Raw genomic sequence first — 15,004 nt, 5'->3', positions numbered from 1 at the left:
ATAATGTTCATGAAGCAACATGCAAATAAACTGAAAACAAAACACCTTAACCAAACTGTTCAAAAGGATTAATCTGGATCAAAACGATCCAGATCTGGACATCCCATGTTTTATCATTTTGAGCCAGATTTTCAAAGCAACAATGGATTAGATCAGCCTGACCCACACACAAAGTTTCCAAGATCACCAAATTTGGATTACTGAAACTCGAAATGGGAACAAAGATCACAATTTAGACTGCTAGCTATGTGAAGAAGAACTATAGTTAGAATAGGCAGCATGGGTTCACTTTAAATTAAATTGTTTAAAGAGAAGTCAGCACAAAAAACACCACACAAACATCCCCTTCCATTTTCAGTGCCTTTTACACAGCAAGGCCTTTCATTTGAATCATGGCAAGCAAAAGGAAACAAATAACTATACATTACTCACAAATACATTATGTGCTTTCAGATATAAAAATGGCAAACTGAGTAATAATTAAGAAAATAAAGTACTTCTTTAATTGTGGAGACACCAACTTACTGGAACTCTGTTTTTAAGAGGTGCAATAAATCAGGAGATTGTGCCTTTTAAATTAATATATAGTGATGAATGGTAAATCAACTATAGCCTAATATGTTTGTTCAATATTGACAGCTGTTTGGAGGATTATTTTATGAGGGCAAAGATCTTCCATCTACTTTATCACTACAATTGTTAAACATATCAAGTGCAAAATATAAATAAATGCATATCTAGTAGTATTTGACCAGTTGTAAAGTACATTTATTCCTACATTGCACCTTTCTGCTGGACAATCCTGATTTTCTGAATCACAGAAATCCTACTAAAAGATTTGGACAGCACATACACAAAGGTTTGATCCAGACTATAAATAAGAATTTCAAAAACTTTTTTGTTCTCCTTTTGAACAACCTATTTTCAATGGTTGATTCAATCAACATTCGCCAACTTTCGGTTAGATTGCTTCAGAACAACTAGGCCCCGGTGAACAACTAGCCTGGCACCTGTGCGCTCTTATCCGCGAAGGTAACGCACAGGTGCGCCACCACACGCAGGTGGGACAAAGTTAAACCACACGCACGGATAAAAAGCACAACGGAGCAGCAGTAGGGGGAAAACACACACACAAATCAATGAGCCATCAGAAGACAGCAGTCTAAAAGCCTGGTGCACATATCTGCAGAAACTCATCCACTCCTGCTGGCTCGTAGAAACAGCTGAGTAAAATGTGCACAGCAAACCAAAACACCGCAGACGAGAAAGGACTGTAAACGTCTTACCTGAGATGACTCCAGCGGTGTTATTTTACTTTAGACCACCGTGGACAGTGTGTTCCACCGCTGAGAAGACTGTGCTCTTGCTTATATGGGGCGTTCAGAGCCTGAATTATATCATTAATCCCCCAAAATGTGTCTGTGTTGCTTCTCATAATGTCCACAGGCGGCATCAAGTAGAAAAGCAACAGCTGGCAACGTGGTCTGCAGTGAATTTGCGTCAATGTCTGGCCTGACGAGGAAAGAAACTCCACTCAGGGCCCAGCTTTGACCATCCATACGGTGACAATGAACTTCCTGGTGGCACTGTCACGTGACAACTCCATTTTTTTTTGTATATTTAAAACATAAACTACAAACATCACATTCAAGAAAAGGCACAGAGGAAGATGATGGACAGAGTCAAAAATGCTGCTGACACTAGAAAACAGAATTATTATTATTATTAAGTGGTGCATTAAAACTTTATTTGTAGTTGTCACATACTTTACAGAGCATGCTAAAGTTGTGATTGATTGAATTTTCCATTCATTTAGATCTGAAGCTGTGCCTTTGTAGCCTTGTGATTGGTTGATCCTCAGCTCCAAGTGGGTGGTCTTCATCCAGGTCTACCACTGGTTCCAGCGTAAATGGATCGAACCATTTAATTAGTGCCATAAACACTGAATCCAGGGTAATGGTATACATACCTTTATATACACAGAGATTTATGGTTGCCATGTAAAGTGCAGCGTGGTTTGATGATTGATTGGACAGTACATGTGCAAAATATGGGCATCTACATATGTGTGTGTGGGCATATATGAGCAATCATAAAAGAGCATGAGGACAATAAAGAGGCAAAATAATGGATGGAGGCTGGCTGGGTTGGATGCTGGTGCATGTACTTACTATATGAGGGATGTTTATTGCAGTGCATTTTTCCTCTACTGGCTTACAAACATTAGTTTACATTTTCTAAGATGATTTTATATAATGGAGGAGAGTCACTTAATGCAGTTTCTCATTTCCCAGTTTGTATTGTTTCTTATTCCACTACATGTCAGTGCAAAAGAATGTACTTTATACTTCACCAGAAGAGTATTTAGTGTATATAAATAGAAAAAAAAATGTTAAGATCATTACATAAATAATAGTAAATAAATAGCATTGTGTCTAAATTATATTCAGACTCTCAGGAATGTGGCATTTTGTACAACAACTGCATTTACTTTTGTTATTTAATCAAGCTAACGTTGGACTTATGCATCCAGAAGGCTTTGCAATTCCAGTTCAGGCACAGTAAAGTTACTTTGTTGGAGAATGCATTTATGACACTAGAACCAAACAAATGCAAAGCGACCAGTAGATGGCAGCAGTTTTCTTGATAACTCTCCTCTGCTCCCAATTCAGCCACTTCTGTCCAGTCAACAGGCTGAATCAGTGGCTGCAAGAAAGGGGCAGTGCGCTTCCAGTTTTTTGGAGACAATGAAAGTGCTCTTTTTTATTTTCCTCTGAGTAAGCTAAGTACCTGATTGGCTGAAAGTTTTAGGATAGTTTTTCCCCCCTTTGCTGAACTTCCCCCTATAAAACATACTGTATGATGATGCGAAAGCTTCATTCTTTTGGAGTGCGTAACAGAGCTCAGTTGATGGAATTACTAAATTGGAAGGAGAAAAGTAACCCTGGACTAACTTGTATGGTGGAATATCAACTTTAAGATTTTAAATAACGCTGTATGATTTACAATTTTATCATTTTCTAAAGAAAAAACTCTACTCAGCTTTGCTAATTTAAGACTTTTTAACGGTTTCGAACTCGGGACAAGTGGTCTTTACGCACAGCGCGCACCATGGCGAACTCCTGTCTCCAACTGAGCGGCTTGCTCCTCAGCTGCCTCGGATGGCTGGGCATTGTGATTGCGACAGCTACCAATGACTGGGTGACTATGTGTAAATACGGTTTGAACACCTGCAAGAAGATGGATGAGCTGGGGGAAAAGGGACCCTGGGCGGAATGTGTCATCTCCACAGGACTCTACCACTGCGTCTCCCTTACGCAGATCCTAGACCTGCCAGGTAGACACTGTTCTGTGCACATATGTTTAGTCTTTTCAGAAATGTAGATGCATACTTTATGAAGTTATTTCTTTCATTTAACATGTCATATAATCATCCCTTCTTCTTTCTTCTAATCAAATTATCTGTTATGTTCAGGATTAAACATTGAGTCTTAAATTTCCATTCCTGATCCATCCAAAGACTTGTCAACATTAATTCTCTTTGTCTTTGAGTTTTTGATGGAAATTTTACTTTTCCCGTGTTATTTCTACAGCTTACATCCAGACGACTCGTGCCCTGATGATCACAGGTTCAATCCTAGGTCTCCCAGCGGTGGGAATACTCCTCATGTCCATGCCCTGCATCAGTCTTGGCAATGAACCTCAGAGCTCCAAGAACAAACGCACCATTCTGGGAGGAGTGCTTATACTCATAGTGGGTAAGGGACGCAACTTTATTTCTGCATTTTAGTGGATACCAACGAAAGGCAAATCATTAAACAGAGCTGGACACATTGTGTGACGCTCACATCTACGTATTTCTTCTGGCCTTCCTGATTGTGACCTCTTTTAACCTCCCCTCAAATGCTTACAAGCTGTTGAGAGCAGAGGATGTTGGATATGATTGTTTTCCTCCCATGGGGGGACACATATGCAGGCGTTCATACAGACGCACTTATATGTTCCTGTTCCATTGAACCCTTCCCCCCAGACCTCACCACATTCCTCTCCTCCACCTACTCTCATCCACACCCTGCTTTTGTCCTGAACCACATGGGAACTCCCTCCCACAATTGCCCAGTTTACTCTCCTTATAAATATTTCACTGATGCTGTAGCTTTTTCCACTGCCCATGTCCCTAAAATGAAAGTTCGACACCTGCGTCCCTATTATTTGACTTTTTCAGTGCTCTTTGTTTCCCCCCAGAACAAAACAGATCCCCAAATTACCAACACAGTCATGACAAAATAGCTGATGCTTTTACTTAAAAGCTTATAAGATATAGCTGAAAGGATTTGGTTAAAGGAGAATATTTTTACATCAAGGCGGATTTTGTTTGAGCTGAGTTGCATGGCAGATTAAAAGTTTACTTGTTGTGTTGCCTATCGCTTCCTCTATATAGCACCAAAAAAAGCTCCCAGCAATAATTAGCTTAAGCCCAAATTTAATTATATTTGTTTACTGTTTCCTTGAAGTATCAGTTAAGTCCACTCATTATTTGGGATTTTGTTTTTGCCTGTTGCAGTGCAGTGTGGTATCACTATTTCTGTTCTGTGCATTTACTGGCAGGAGCCCAACTTATACTAAATATGTCCCTGTCAGCCATAAAGGGAGTTCAATATTTATACAGATCTAGCAATAGCAACAATAAACTCTTCTTCTGTAGTTCAAGCCAAAGCTTATATAAAGCCAATATTATTCTGTTCATCTTTTTTTTTTTCCTAATCTGTCATTCTCTTGTATTCTGTACTCGGAATACAAAAGATAAGACAATTGTAATGGCTGTATTTTGAAAATTTTCTTCCACTTTTCTACTTTTACAGAAATTGCCAAACAGCACAAACATTGGAAAAATGTATCATAGAGGATGGTCAATCTTTTTCATGCATTAATCTGCATTATCTGTCACACCTTTTGTGGGTCTGTGCAACTACGGGATGTGTATTCAACAGCGAGTCTGTCTGTGAAATCTGCAGATGTTCATTGGATGGTATATCTAAGCAGTAAAACAATGCACATAAGCATACAACTAATAATGCATTTAACATTAAAGGTCTAGTAAAAAATCTAATAGGGATACTCATTGCTTGAAAATGTGTGGTGGTTTCCATAGTATCTGTTACAAGTCGAGTTGGAATGTGGATCCATAATTCAGATTTTACGTTTGTTTACATCTGTACTCCAGAATGTAGCCTTGGTTGTGCTTAGTTTATTCTTGCATGCTGCACCATTTTGCATCCCTAGTTTAGTTACATTTTATTGTTTTTTTTCTATATTCTTTGAGCATAATGTTAACATAGATTTATTAACCCTTTATGCTTCAGTGCGTCGTAGGTGTACCGCCGGTGGTACACCTACTAATTTGCATAGGAATTTCAAGAATGTCCGACGCCTGCAAACCCGATTATACAAACACTATACGCCGATGGAAAGCTTAGATTCTCATGAATCCGCCGGTATAAACCACTTTCAGATGTGATTACCACAGCGGGTGAGAAAAACACATTTGTCCGACAAAAACAAATATTCATCCATCCGTTCTCTATACACGGCTTCAACGCAGACAGCGCGACTCACATTTCCGGGTTCATTATTACACACAGAAAAAAAGATTCCTCAAAAAACGGCCATAATCCAACCTTTTACATCCAGACAACACAAGCCAGTAAACTATTTTGTCCAAAACATGTCCTGAAGTCGGTATAAAATCCACGAATCGGTCGTTTTCAAGGAAATGCACCTCGCGATGTGCGTCCAATATTCCCTGTATTTTTCGTAATTTTTTTATTTAAAAATAGAATATTAGCGATTTTTTGTACTGAAAACGACTGGAATTGACTGAAGCTTAAAGAGTTAATATATTTATAAATGTGTATGGACAGAATTCATGTGCACCATTTTGCATCCCTTAAAAATATTAAAAGACAGCACTGTGTGGTGTTTTTAAATGTGTGTTTAATATTCAGTAATGCCATTTTGCATCCCCAAATCTATTATGGTTACTTAAAGTTTTGACCTGTGAATCTTTAATATAGCTTTAATTTGTGCATAGGTCGCTCATGTTTCTACATTTTGTAGTCCCAGTTTCATTATTTGTACTCAGAGATAGCAATTTGTAATCATCCATAATGTTTGTGTGTATTTTGCTGAATTTTGCGCACCTTTTAGCATTCCCAGTTTAATTTACTTTGCCTGTTTTAATACAAGCTGCTGCAGAATTTGCTTGAACTTGCACCATTTTGCATCCCCACTTTCATCATGTGATTTGACATTCAGTAACGTGTGGCCAGCACAAGATGTTCGTGTGCATTTGTTATAATCAGCAGGACCATTTTTATTCCCAATTTAATACGTCCTCTTTCTCCTCAGCAATCTGTGGGATGGTGTCCACCGTCTGGTTTCCCATCGGGGCCCATCAAGAGGGTGGCCTCATGTCGTTCGGCTTCTCCCTCTACACTGGATGGGTGGGCACTATTTTTTCCGTGCTGGGTGGGTCCATCGCCACCTGCTCGTCAGATTCCTCCTCCTCTCGCTCCTACCAGGAAAACAATCACTTTTACTACTCCAAACAGGGAGGCGGCAACCTGCCAGCCGCCTCTTCCACCAATCATGCCAAAAGCGCCCACGTGTGAGATTTTTCAATAAATCCCACGTGGATGCGTAGGGGACTGCGGTTTGTATATAGAGACAAGTGCACAAGAGCAAACAAACACATGTATTCCCAATCAGTACAATAACATTTACATTCAGACTTATACTGGCAGAGGAAGAGACACATTCGCACACTCATTCATGTTACTTTATGTGAAGGAAAATAATCGTTGAGTGAGCACACAAACATTCATCCAACTCCACATGTAAAAGACTGTTTTGCCTTTCTTTTCTTTTTTTTTCCACCAGTGGATTGTTTTTGTGTCTTCCAGCCTCCTCATATTGGGTGTGGTGTGGACTCTCCTCACTCTTGTATAACTGTACAACCATCCTGAGTAACAGCCCACTCAGCAGCCTTGTGTACTGAGATATTATATTCAATATTACTTCTATTTTTATATTACGTACCACAAAATGAAATCTTACAAGTGCCTTTGTTGATAAATGTTTTTTTTTTAAAAGCCAAATAATATCATGATCTATTGTTTTTATTAAAGCAGGGTAAGGCAGTATTATACTTGGAATTGAAAATGTCTTCATTAACATTGTTTGCGTTCATTCATCTTTCTTTGACAGTATCGTACAACTTTTCCGCACATTTGCTTCCTGAGTGATAGACTTAATTAAAATAACATAGTACTGTGCTTTTCCCAAGCCCCACAGAATGATGGTGGCATGACGGGAACATAAATTTCACTGGAGCGCTTTAGCCAGCAGTATTACAGTCTGTATTAGAGTCTCAGTATTTGCACTGAAATCATTTCCTGGAGAGCACAACATTCAGCTCTGTCATTCAATTTCAGAGACTAAAGTTCTGTTACACGTTTTCATTTGACTAACTTGCTCTTGTATTAGGTTTGAATAATAACTATGTCACAAAAAAAGCAGCATGTGGCCTTGTACATTTTCATTTAACATCTTAAAAACGTCTAGCTTCAAATATATTTCATTAGTGTGCAGGAGAGAAACCTGTTTCTGTTGAAGGAATATGTGGAATGTGATATTGCCGAGCTGAAGGAACCTGATATTTCTGTACAGAAGCAGTGTTAGCGACGGCTATTTATTGTTTCACCGATTTACTGTTTGTGTGAATGTCAACAATAAAGACAAAAACAACCGAATCTGCTTTGTCTTTAGTGCAACTTGTCACTATTACTCAGAGATAAGATATGTTCATCTCATGCGTCATTTTAATGATTTATGGTACAACCACAGTGCAGATAGCAAGTGGATGTTGTAAGTGACATATATGTGAGATATCTGGTAATCACTGCGCTGGAACAAGCTGTGTGTCAGGATTTTTGTTGCAGCTTCATGGCTTAGAGGGATGTTTGTGTGGAACTGAGCTGAAGAAAATGAGAAAACATGAAGCATTTTGACTCTGTGACCTTGAGTTAGATCAGCACAGAGGAGTCTTAAAGCCACACAGCCTCCCCTGTCAACCGCACACATAGCAAGCAACTGAGAAAGATAATTGTGTCCGGTGTGTGTCCATAACAAGGTCACTGACTCAGATATTGCATGACTCTTTGGAAACAATATGTACTATCTCAGTGTCCTTGGTTTGTCTTCGAACACACAATCATTTCTCAGATAGTCTGCGCACTCTGCTCCACCCAGTTACTGTATTTCTGCATGCCATTTGCATGGGAATTTTCTGGCATGCTTGTGTTTGCAGGTGTGTGATCACGTCAGTGTGTGTGTCTATTCCCTGAAATGTGATGCTGTTCCAGGCGTAGAGCCATCGAGTCCACAGGAGGCCAGTGGGAGTCTAGTGGGCAAACAAGCTGTCCTGTATTGCTGAAAGAGGCTTGTAGTGTTATGATATGCAACACTTTAACATCTAAAGTTGCTGCCTATCAACAACAAAGCTAACTAAGGATGTTTGAACGTCTCCTCTTGCATATTCTCATACACCGGCTTCATTACTCTGTGATATTCAATCTTCTTCTGCAATTATTTTCTGACTATGCATTTAATTTTCTACTCTCATGTAACCACTACTATCAACCTGGCTTGTCTATTTATATTTTCTACACAGAATACTAATCACTTTTCCCATGAACATCCATGAACTTTTTCCTGTCTGTGGTGGAAAAAAACTAAACAAAAATAGTAATAATGTTCTAGCGTTACGTAGATTTTTTTCCTGTGAAAAAGGGAGTGAAGAGGAAATCCTCCTTTCAAAACACAGTTGTGTTCCACTGTATTGAAGCTACACCGGTGGTGAATGCAAGAGCCACTAAATATAGCAAATAATGAATATTTAGGACCCTTGGTGAATTTGAGTATGCATCTGGCAATACAAGTTGCATATGAGTAGAGTTTGCTTTAACTTGCACCATTTTGCATCCCTGACTTTATAATGTAATTTCCCATTCAACACTGTTTATTCAATACAGCTCATATGTGTTTATTATAATCAACAGCTCTGTGTTCTAATCCCAATTTAACACCTATAACAATGCTTTCTCATCAGCCTTGTGTGGTATGGTGTCTGTCTGGTTTCCCATCAGGGCCAAGCTTCGTTGCACATAAACATGTTCCTGTTCTTTGATTCTAAAGACGCTAAGTTTACAAATAACAATTTGCAGATTTTTAATTCCATATCATAATTATATTTTATAATTGATATGTTTATCATTTCGGACTTCTGCCCTTGTAGTTGTGCAACTCTGTGACGTCTCAGGGAGATGACAGTATGTCCACCTGATAAAACGGCAGTTTGACACTTTGAAAAGCACATTTATCCACTTTCTTGCCGTGTGAGAGGTGAGAGAATCAATACCACTTTTATGTCTGTGAAATGTAGCAAGAGCCCAGAAAAGGTTAGCTTAGCTTAGCACCAAGCTCACACAGTCCGCCTGGCTCATTGCCATGTACAATAACACATTTTTAGCCACATAATTATTGCACACACAAGACAATAGCGTTGCTTAATGTATTTTGTTATGTTTTCAAAGGGACAGTGCTACATGCCACCACAAGATATCTCCCTAGATTGGCTTTAATACAGTAAAAATATAAAATCCAACAATGATATCCTTGAATCTCACTCTCTGCAAACTAACTTATTTCTCAAAACGTTCAACTATTCCAGCAGCTTGGTTGCTTAAGAGTCTAGGGAGGGATTTCTGGATAGCATTTTCGGCCATTAGGCCAAAATTGACCTAAAAGCTTTTCTTTTTTTGCCATATTCACCATATCTGGTAAAACATGAAAAAACATCCGAGTCTTGTTTACAACCAGATGTCATCACCATGACAACCATGCATCAGCCCGTTGTGTAACTGTATGTGTATGCACGTGCATCTCATGGGTCAATAAATGAGCGAGCCTCTGTTCGGTATTTGCAATAAATAACTTTCATTGTTGCATGGAAGCAATATCAACAACTCAGCAAAAAACAGTGCACCCAGGAGCAAAAAGAACCACACATATGGAAGAAAACCTTTTAAAAAAAATCAACATAAAAAACAACTACGTTATACAGCTTTTGTGCCAAAATATACAGAAGAGAAAAAAGAAAACAATATCTAGTTGTTGCGAGAGAAGCCAATTTCAACAAGTCGACACACACTGACTGGACACTTGGCCACAGCGAACACAGAGCACAGGAAGAACATGGCACGCCCTCTCCGAGACAAAATAAACAAATAGTAGCTGACTTTAAAAGCAATAGTGGCAAGATTTGATTCAACCATTTTTCATAGAATTGTACTAAAATAGTTTCTGCATGTTTTTTCTGTAGTACTCCGAACTCCTACACATTCTACAGTCCTATTGACGTCGAGAGCAACCATTTCGAAATCCTTCAAAGGAAAGGATTAAGGTTTATAAATGAGCTTTATCATTCTAGAGAGACTACGGTTGGTAAAAATATATTTTTAGCAGTTTCTCCCAGGCCCCCTTGTGATTAAACAAAAACACAGAAAGTGAAGGCCGATAACTCCACCCGGCTCTGCTGTGCACACCTAACCGAGGAGGGCCTGTGGATGGGAAACAGCTGTAGAAAAATACTTTTTTTTAATTCTTTTTTCTTTAAGTTCACTCCTCCTTCAGTGTTGTACTTTTCACCGCACAAATATAGTCATTGGAGTCTAGACTAATACTTTTTTAATTATTCATGAAGTACTAACAACTAGGATTATTTTTAAAAAATGATCATTGCACTGTTGACCGTGAGGAATAAAAGAAAATCAGTCTTCCTGTGATAAAGTAGCTTATTAGCAGACCCTCCCCAAGAAACGTCGTTAGCTCTGTTGTATCTTAGGTGTTCACTTTGAAGAAACTACAGTCTTCTGTACGTGAAAAGTAAACAAACGTTGTGGACTTTGGCTTGCAGAGGTTGTGGTCGAGAAGATGGACATACAAGAAGTAGGCATATTGTCGAGGGAGGATGTGAGAGGAGTCATCCCACAGATCAGTGAGTTTTGCTACATGTTCTAGTTCCTTTACAAATGGAGCCATAGCTCTTGTACCTGGGTGAGGAGGTATGTGACTTAAGTTGAACCTGGCAAATGAATAATGTTCATTCAGTGTGTAGAATTCATCCCAATCAACATAATAAGGAGCTCAGAAAGTGTGACAAAGATCTGACTAAAACGACAACCAGGAAGAATCCTGCATAATGGTGTTTTTGAAGCTTATTCGGTTGTACAACATCTGCTAAATCCTGTCAGAGCACAAAGGTTCCCAGGTATAAGAACGGAGCCTGCATTTGCTTGGGTTTAGTGTTCTATTATGTCTCGTTGCGATCAGTCACCACATGCAAGTACGACACTTAAAGTCTGGGCCTCGTGCATGAAAGCATGCTACACATTCACCGGACGGTCACATTGAGGCGCAGGCGTGGAAGCGCACACACACCACACACTCGCACACAAACATACTGCACTTGCATTCACACGGTCTTAATGCACACACACAGAGCAGATAAGATAATAAGTTGACTGTACAGTCCAGTGTCAGAGGCATGGCACCGCCTGAATTCGCCTTTTCTTGTTTTGGCTGAGCTATGAATGCAAAAAGAAAGAAAAAAAGAAAGCAGTCGGATTCTTTTTGGCTGAGCTACGAGGTGATCCAGGTGGTATTTTGGCTGACTAGTAAAAAATGGAGCTTGTGTTTGGACGTGTGTGATATAATGTGCAAATCTTTTTTTTTTTTACGATGTGCTCTGTGTTTTTTCCCAGCTTGACAAAATGTTGATATTGGAGAGCTCTGCAAAAACCTCAGATTCCGTTCAGCATCAACAATGTAATTCATATCATGTTTTGGTCATGTCTACTCGAAGCACTCCAGTCTGTGCTGATATTAGCGTTTAACATCCCACATGCGATGTGGCTGGTTGCACTGTCGGTAAAGTCCACCTGGCACGTAAAATATGCATCCTGTGGTTAAATGTAAACTCTCTCCGGGTCACTATAACACACAACCGATGTGACCTTGGTGCCTTTCATCTCATTTTGGCCCTTGCTGACCTTTGATAAGTGCTTTTCAATCCCAACCACCACCCAAATCCCAACACCCCTACGAGTCACTACATTGCAAATATATGTACGCTCCACCCTGCGTTTGCAAGCTGCAGAATTATCCAATACGAGTGCAAATCCTTGTGATACTGAGCTGTTTTTAGGATTTCACTTTGTCGACACCGAAGGGCCTATTCCTATTTGAGTGCAGATCGTGGATTGTGAGTAGGAGTAGAGGTAGGGTGGGGGTTTAGCGTGGCATCCTTAGATTTAGTGCATTAGACAAATAAGGCTTCCCCGGAAGGGACAGATGCAGCAACAGGGGGCACGAGGAAAAGGGTGCAAGGAGGACAATCAGGGCAGACGGCAGCAGCTACTGTAGAAGCACCCCCACCCTCAACATAATAACACAACAGCATGCCATTTGGTGTGTGTCAAAATCCAGCGGATGCATTGCACGATAGCTTTTACGCCTTATCGTTGTAGAAAAGTGCTGTACGAATAAACTTTCCTCCATCCTTCATATGGAATCAAACCCCTAGCCATGGCAGCTTCAGCTTACTTGCCCTAGAAATTGAGCCAAACAGGCTCGTGATTAGATTTGAACGCAACATCTTCAAGGGTGTAGCATCAATGTAAGCGCTATGTAAAGAGTGGGACTGCAGCACTAGCTACAACTGAAGAGGAAAGGGGAAAATGTGAGATTAACTGGGTCGGAGCAGAACCACAGGGAGGGGAGTAAATGCTCCAGTGACAAATCAGAAGAGCGATAGCAGACACCCGTTTTGGTGAAACAGGAGCTAATGGATCGACAGGCCGCGAACAGATTGCTGTTACAAATCCCGACTGAAAACCAATCCCCGCTCCATCACTTGTGACTTAGAGTGGCAACTCCCCCGATGACACGGCCTGATGGATATCAAGAGGAGGGTGAAGTGGCAAGTGCATGAGGGAATAGTTGGGTTGGAAGAGCGAAAGGAGCAGTGGAAGTAGATATGAAATGTAGAGGAGAGGTGAGAAAAGAGATTGAAGAGGAGAGATTAGATTTCAGTTCATTCAGAGGGAAAGTGAAACTCACTGGGACTCATCCCTTCTCTGCGTGAAAGGTGTCTGGAAAATATGTTTCAACATAAAGAGGAACAAATCAATCCTCCCCTTTATTCTGAACCAAACCACCCCTATGATATTTTTCCCAAATTTTGTTTTCTCCTCGTGGAGAGAAGATATAAACAATGACGAAAACTCATTTTCCAAACTGAATGAACTGAAAATTAATTCCATTAATTCCAGCCCCGGTAAACAGCAAGAACCTCATCACGGAAAAGACTGAAGAGGAAAATATGACATTCATCACAATAAACCCTTCAGGTTGTCAGTCAGGATTCAACCTCCTTCTACTTTGACAGTCTACTCTCTCCTCTTTTTTGAAGCGCAAAGGGTTGCACCATGAATTGCGCAGGTGGATTGATTTTGAGCTTCATGCTGGGGCAACGTGGGAAGAGCAAAGAAAAAAAAAGAAGAAAAAAATCAAAAACCTACACATACTAAGTAAAACACACTTTATACACGCACGGAATCAATGTAAAGGTGGAGTTTCAGTGCACCCTCACACATACACAGGCAAAATTAAAGTAGAAAACTGACAGAATCTGAAACTCACATACAGTATAGATGAAGGCACTATTGCAAGCAAAGTCCAAGTACTATTTGTGACAGAAAACATCAACACCCTTTTTTCCAAATCCACTTCTTGTTCCCTTGGGCTAGAAGTTAGAGGTCAGGGGAAACATTTCAAAGACAGACAGAAAGCAGCGTTATTCAGGTGTTTTATTATCATAGAGCATGTTTGAGCAGATAAATCAGGCCACAGGGAGACATTCGCTGTCATCTCACTTTTCCCGTCAGGAAGCGAGGTGCTGATTCATCTGTCGCATCTCATCACCTTCTCCCCTCCTATATCACATAATTCTTAAACATAAACAGCTGCTTAACACACTGCGGCTCACAGTGCCGTGATCCAAATTCTATTTTATCTCTTGCTACGTCCGCACTTTTCTATCTAGCCTTTCTGCGTGTGGGATGTTGACTTCGGTAAGTGAATAACAAGCGAATGTGGCTCGAAGCTCATGACCTTGACGTCCACATTTGTGTGGGAGCCGAGAGTATGGCGAACAGAAACGCTTTTTCCACTGCCAAGAAACTATCTAGCCCAAGGGTTGACACAAATAAATACACACTCACATGCAGGCATGCACACACGCACACACTCATTCATGCGCTCACATACTGTTTTCCCCCTTCCCTTCCCCCAGGCAGCAGACAAAGGCAGTACATTCAGGGTAACACAGAGTCAGTCCCTTCAGAAATCCATCGGATCCTCCTCGGCGAGGGCACGATTGGCAACGGTTCGGCCTTTCGACGGCGTCCCGTCGCTTTCGGGTTTCGCCTCGGCAGGAGGGGTCAGCCCCGATCCGCCCTCCGGAGCGCCCCAGGGTTCAGTTGTAGGAGGGTAGAAGTCGTCATCGAAGCCACAGAAGCCCTCGTCCACGCCTTGGCCGTAACGCTGGTAGGTGGAGGCGTGAACCTCGTTCTCTCTGGCCGTGATCTCCAGCGTGCTGTTCCACATGCCGTAGCCGAAGTAGATGAGCACACCTGAGGAAAGGCACAAACAGATGCAGGTTTTCTGGCACGATTTTATAAGCAAATATGAAAATTTAAATCACGGAAAACGAGCAAACCCTTGATGAACCTAAAAACAATCCCTCCTACTATGAGTGAGTCAGAAGAGCACAGCTCGCAAAGTTAAAAAAAAAATGCACAAATGTCCAATCGAGTTGTGTACA

General features: G+C 40.6%; 3 protein-coding genes across 7 annotated transcripts in view; 1 reads left to right on the top strand and 2 right to left on the bottom strand.

Moving 5' to 3' along the window:
- The window catches only part of LOC110972904 (glutamate receptor ionotropic, NMDA 3B-like), a 126,002-nt gene extending 124,437 nt beyond the window's left edge, over positions 1–1,565 (bottom strand). Inside the window, exon 1 of the mRNA XM_051956667.1 lies at positions 1,287–1,565. The gene's annotated coding sequence lies outside the window, so the exon portion shown is untranslated. The remainder of the gene's footprint in view (positions 1–1,286) is intronic.
- A 1,153-nt stretch (positions 1,566–2,718) lies between these two features.
- On the top strand, positions 2,719–7,811 carry cldn11a (claudin 11a). Its single transcript, XM_022223273.2, has 3 exons — positions 2,719–3,337; positions 3,594–3,758; positions 6,409–7,811. Exons 1-3 carry the CDS (start codon positions 3,112–3,114, stop codon positions 6,669–6,671), a joined length of 654 nt encoding a protein of 217 aa, XP_022078965.1. The 5' UTR covers positions 2,719–3,111; the 3' UTR covers positions 6,672–7,811.
- A 2,221-nt stretch (positions 7,812–10,032) lies between these two features.
- The window catches only part of slc7a14a (solute carrier family 7 member 14a), a 37,700-nt gene continuing 32,728 nt past the window's right edge, over positions 10,033–15,004 (bottom strand). For all 5 annotated transcript variants that reach the window (XM_051956719.1, XM_051956708.1, XM_022223245.2 and 2 more), the window contains one exon: positions 10,033–14,813. In XM_051956719.1, the coding sequence (XP_051812679.1) occupies positions 14,521–14,813 (293 nt within the window). In that variant the 3' untranslated portion in view covers positions 10,033–14,520. The remainder of the gene's footprint in view (positions 14,814–15,004) is intronic.

Source organism: Acanthochromis polyacanthus, chromosome 1 (assembly GCF_021347895.1).
Source record: "Acanthochromis polyacanthus isolate Apoly-LR-REF ecotype Palm Island chromosome 1, KAUST_Apoly_ChrSc, whole genome shotgun sequence".
Classification (NCBI taxonomy): domain Eukaryota; kingdom Metazoa; phylum Chordata; class Actinopteri; family Pomacentridae; genus Acanthochromis; species Acanthochromis polyacanthus.
This window is presented reverse-complemented; position numbering and strand designations above follow the sequence as displayed.